Source organism: Acyrthosiphon pisum, chromosome X, assembly GCF_005508785.2.
Source record: "Acyrthosiphon pisum isolate AL4f chromosome X, pea_aphid_22Mar2018_4r6ur, whole genome shotgun sequence".
Classification (NCBI taxonomy): Eukaryota; Metazoa; Arthropoda; class Insecta; order Hemiptera; family Aphididae; genus Acyrthosiphon; species Acyrthosiphon pisum.
This window is the reverse complement of record NC_042493.1, coordinates 125,321,138-125,326,907: the sequence shown is the minus strand read 5'-3', so window position 1 is coordinate 125,326,907 and position 5,770 is coordinate 125,321,138. Positions and strand designations below refer to the sequence as shown.

The 5,770-nt window shown below is 26.1% G+C and overlaps 1 protein-coding gene across 1 annotated transcript in view; it reads left to right on the top strand.

Annotated features, from left to right (window-relative positions):
* Window positions 1-3,102: 3,102 nt before the first annotated feature.
* The window catches only part of LOC100164982 (cathepsin B-like), a 7,686-nt gene continuing 5,018 nt past the window's right edge, over window positions 3,103-5,770 (top strand). The window contains 1 exon segment of the mRNA NM_001246084.1: window positions 3,103-3,306. Coding sequence (NP_001233013.1) covers window positions 3,187-3,306 — 120 coding nt within the window. The 5' untranslated portion in view covers window positions 3,103-3,186.

The following is a 5,770-nucleotide window of genomic DNA, read 5'->3' as shown; positions in this document are numbered from 1 at the left end:
TGCCTTATGTAGTTGTTGCAATTTGATCATACATGGATTATATCACAAAACAGCAAAACAAATAAATAATTTTACTATTGAACCTAAAAGAACCTATTTCATTTAAAAGTTTCTGGTCGGTTCCGGTACTTTATTTATTAAAATAAAGGGTTCACTTCCGGTTCCGGTTCTTTTAGGTTCGAATCCAGTTCCTGTTCTCAACTGACCACGATTAGGAGTACTGCATAAAAAGTAAGTATACAGTGTCTTCAAGTGTTTTCCCGGCACAAACGTCTCTGAACGCACACGTGAGATGGAATCCTCTAAACACGAGTAAAGAAAAACAAGTAACACGTCTTGGTTAATAATAAAAAAGATATTTAAAAAAAAAAAAAAAAAAACAATTAAAAAAGCAAAAAGACTGGTACGACAGCTTGCGAATGACACAACAGCCGTTGTGGACGTTGCCCTATGTAGTTGTTACAATTTTGTTGACTCGGTTATTTATTGACGTTTGCTTCGTATGTAATCATGATCTGTTATTTTAATATTTTATAATTTTTTTTAAGTCATGTATATTATATACAACAGTTTGGTTCGACCCATTACTAAATTCTAGGTCTATAAAAATTGAACATTTTAAAAATTTTTAACTACAAAATAATTTGAAAATTTGATAAATTTTTCCAAAATTTTAACTTTAAATGCTTATTAAAAAAGTTGTGCATATGTCTTTTAAATATTGTTAAACTGCTGTGTAACAACGTTTGAGGAACATTGTATTACATTTTCAAGCGTTTTTACCAGATAAATGTTATCGACATTTATAAAAAACAACTTCACATAATTGAAAATTGAAATTTCCATTAATACCTAGCCTAAAATGAACCAATTTTTTACCGACATTAACTATCAATTTTGTCAAAAACCAATTTTGCGTAAAAATTCCCGTTTTTATATAATTTTCTCAAGTGAAATATACGTACTGATTACTGATTAGATCAAAAACCACTACAGGTTTGTAATTTTTCAAAAATGTTGAGAAAACTATCGAAAATTGGATTTTGTTTTTTTTAGGAGCTGTTGTTTGGAATAATTATGTTGGACTATTAAAATTGGTGTAAATACAGTAAATTTATAGAATATTGTAATTTATTTTAAGTATCAGAATTTGAACATAAGTTATACCTACAACTATTGGATATTATCAAGAATTTAAAAACGGCTTGATAATTTTAGAAAACATTTTTAAATCCATAATAATACAATTGCTATTTTAGAAAACATTCAATTTATACTATTAAAAATACAAAGGCACAATTTTTTTTTATAAAGATTTAAAGTTTGAATTTTGACAACATTTATCAAATTAAAAATTTAATAATTATATTATAGTTAAAAATGTATAAAATGTTAAACTTCATATCTAAGGATTGAGAATTTAAAACAATGTTCCATGTAAATACGAGTATAGGTTGTATAATATAAAATACACAATATCATCAAATATACTTAGTTATTATATATAGGCTAACTGACCGCTTTCGCTCAAAATCGTTTTTCTTAGAGAATGATATCGTATTTTTGAATTCAAATTGAACACCATCAATCACACAATTACAATGACCACTTGTAACCTACTGTACAGCAGAGCGAAATCCACTTATCTGCTTTTTAAAGCTACTTACCCATGTTTTTTTTTTCCTTAAAATTTTAGATTTTCAATAAATATTTTGCATTTTAAATACATGTGGAAATATTCAAAATATATTGGCCTATTTTGATCTTTTTAATTTTTATACGGAAATTTAATATACTTCTTCAAAAAATCTTTTGGTTAATTTTATTCATAATGATATTATGTTTGGTACAACTTCATGAACTTAAAATAAATATTATTAAAAATATTTAATTATGTTTATTATATATTTTTACTGACGTGTATATAATTAATTATTAATTATTAATTATAATATTATGTTACATTTTTATTGGAAACGTTGATGCTTGCTTCTTTTACTAATATAATTATATTATGTTACGTGTATTTCTGGTCATTAAAATACAATTGAAATTTGACCAAGTTTGCAGTGTACTTTCATACCTAAATTATTATCATAGAAATTAAGAAATATTATAGGTAGGAGGTATCTAGGTAGGCATGATTTTTTTATTTTATAGGCATTTAAAGTTGAAAAGTAATAAAAGCAATAAAATTACAGATAATTTTGAAGTTAAAATTTACAAAATGTTCAACTCTCATAGCTAAGGATTTAAAATTGAATACGTGTTTTCTCATAAGTACCTAGTGTATTCTAACAAAAAAATAAAATCTAAAAACATATTTACAGTTTTGTTTTATTGACATATTTTAATTTCATATTTGGATATGGATATGGATTTTTATTTTTATTTTTTTTGAAAATATATATAGAAGGTAACTATTTACACGTTAATTTATTAATTAGAAAACGTCTTGATTAAGTATTTTGATATTTTTCTTTAGTTTTTTTTTTACTTATATTATTATATTTTATTTTATTTTGTATAGAAATATCTATACCTAGAAATTGGTGGTAGGTACCACTTTTATGTGGTTATCGCTCGCACTTTAATATCGTACAAATTATTTAATTTTCGTAATTAAAATATAATCGAAACTCGATATTTAAAAAAAAACAATGACTGTACTTGGACTATATAATAATATGTCAATCGAAATATTTCATAACATTATTGCTATCATTTCTGAATTTAATAGTATGATAATATTTTTTCATAAATTAGTGCAAATACAATCAAGTCTAAATTTGAAGTGTTAAAACGACACGAAATTTAAAAAGATATGAAAAGATATGGTTTTATGCATAACTATAATAAGTGTAATAGTTATTTACTTATGTAATATTATTTATTTTATTATTGTTTTAAATTAAATGTTCGACAATTATTTGATAACAGTTTTTGATATATTTTATCATACCTACGGACACTCGATAATGTATAAGAGCTTGCAAAAGCAAACAATTCCTAAAATTTGAATATCAACGATATAAGTAGGTACCTACTTGACACGATAATCGCTTACGGTATAAATAGTCGACCACTGGACACATTAAAATCACTGGTTGCTGTTGTAACTGCCGCAACGGATGCATTTTAGTTGATTCGTTTCTTTTACGATTATTTTCCAGCAAAACCTTAAAAATGGCTCGTCTCGTTATTTTGTTGTCCGTCGTATTGTTCAGTGTGTATCAGACCGAACAAGCATATTTCTTGGAGGAAAGTTACATCGAAATGATTAATGACGTAGCGACTACCTGGAAGGTAACTATATAATAATAATAATAATATTTAATAATGTACCTCTGTGTAGTATAATATTTTGGTTTAGTTTAGTAATATATATACATATGGGTAGTATTATAATCGATGCTAGAGTGTCATTTACAAGCCTAGATTGATGATAAATTGGGCCCCGGGACACCATGCACTTATGGTGGGGCACCCATTCAACGTTAACTTCAAAATAATATTGTATCATTACATACTGACGACTTTATATTATTGTATAATTTTTTTACATAATATGCCATTGTACACGGTTTTTTTTTTTTACAATTATGGACAGATGATATGGAGAGACGTGTTTCTTTATTTTTAACAGGCAATTTTTTCATAACATTTTTAAACACGTAGTTGTACCAATAATAAAATCGACTATATTTTTTCAAATGGTAACCACTATATTTTTTATGGATTCTGGTAAATCTTTTTTTCTAAACATTTTAACAGTCAAATGAAAAATGTTGGTTCGCTAGGTTATTAACTATGTTCTTCTGAAGTTTAGTATAATAAACATTAATACTTTTAACTGAAATACCTAATTTACAAGAGCTAAATAATTTTTTCTGCTAATATTTTTTTTTTTTTTAAACTGTATTGGACAATTGGACATGTTAAAAAATATATTTTGGGAATAAAGATGGTCCCCTTAAATCAACAGGCCCCGGGACCGTACCCAACTTATTCCGGGCTTGGTCATTTCGTTTTTAAGCCCTTCATGCCTTTGTTCGAGAACATAATATCCTGTCCTCAACATTACGACAGTTCTATAGACACCACGGGGTCAAGTCATGATTAGTGTTACCTTTAAATATAATTATTAAATTTAATTATTACGACTAATGTGTAACTTTAAAATACCATCAACTAAATACTAATATCCTACTCTATTACAGGTAGGTAATTTATAAGATAATCATCGTTTGTTTTATCAAACAAATTACTTTGATTTTGTCAGTACTTGACACACTGAAGCGACAGTGTCATCAGCGTAAAGTTAAGGCAGGCAATTATGCCGGTTTTCCCGAAAACCAGAGCCACTAATTAAGCCCTGCGTTGCGATTTTTATACAATGTTATAAGACACCCTACACAAGACCATTGTAAGACCAAATTAAAAGAAATATTTTTGAATTCTGATCAGAGCGACGGATGTATTGATTTTAAAATATGTGTTTTTTGTTATGTATGTGTATTACACGATTTCTAGTAGAAATAATGCCGTTTCGATTTTGAACTGCGATATAATATTTTCCGGTAGGAATGTGTATCTTTATTTGGTACTTTACGTAGGTATTATATTATTTTATTTCTTAAATTTTAAATTAAAATTTTCATTGCATTTGGTTAATTTCTATGCAATTGTTTGTAGGTATTTATGCCACGAACCTATTGCCACCATTCTATGGTAACTGGTAAGGTGGTATCGACCCAAAAATAACAATAATAAATTATATAAATATAATACATACTATTATAATAGCTAAATATTAATAATATTATAAATTCAATGTTTTCATAAATGAAAAAATATAGGCAACTAAATCATACTAACCATCGTACTATTATAATTATATATAGTAATATAAATTACTTATATGTAAATATATTAATTATTCCTTCATTATATTATAATGTATAAATCAATCAAATCCTAATCAACAGTTTGTTATAGTAACGACGCGTTCGATAAAAAAAATAGCTAGTATTTATAAGATTCTGAGTGGAACGATGAATGTATTGATTTTACAATTATGTGTGTTTTTTTTATTTTTTTTATTTATTTTTGTGTCTGTCATCACCTTTTAGGACAGTAAAACTGCTTCGATTTTCTTCAACAGTAACTTTTATGATTGGAAAGTGAATCTAGTTGGTACTTTGGGGGGTCAAAAGTAAAAATTTCCCAGTAGTTTTCAAAAGCGACGTGAAAAACAAAAGAAAAATTAAGGAAAAACGGGAATTTTTACGCAAAATCGATTTTTCACAAAATCGATTTTGGTTTTTGGTGTAACTCTAAAACAAATGACCGTAGATATATGAAATTTTCACAGGTTGTTTATATTTGCATTTTCTATACACGGTAAAATTTTGAAAATATTTTGATTTATTTTGAGCTCTTTACGGACATTTTCATTTTCCATTTTTTTTAGTTTTTTTTCTAAAAATATCAATAAAATTTTATTTGTTGGATAAAAAAGCTTGAAAATTTAATAGAAGGCTACCAGTATATTGTTTCAAAGGCAGATGAAAAATATTAAAAATCGTTAGTCACAGTTTTTTTTTATAAGCATTTAAAGTTCAAAAAATGACAAAATATGGAAAAATCACGAAAATTTGCAAATTATTTCTAGTTAGAAATTCATAAAAATTTTTCTTTTTAAATCTAAGATATGAAAATGTAATTCAAGATTCCAAATAAGATTATCTACCTTTATCAAACAAAAAAT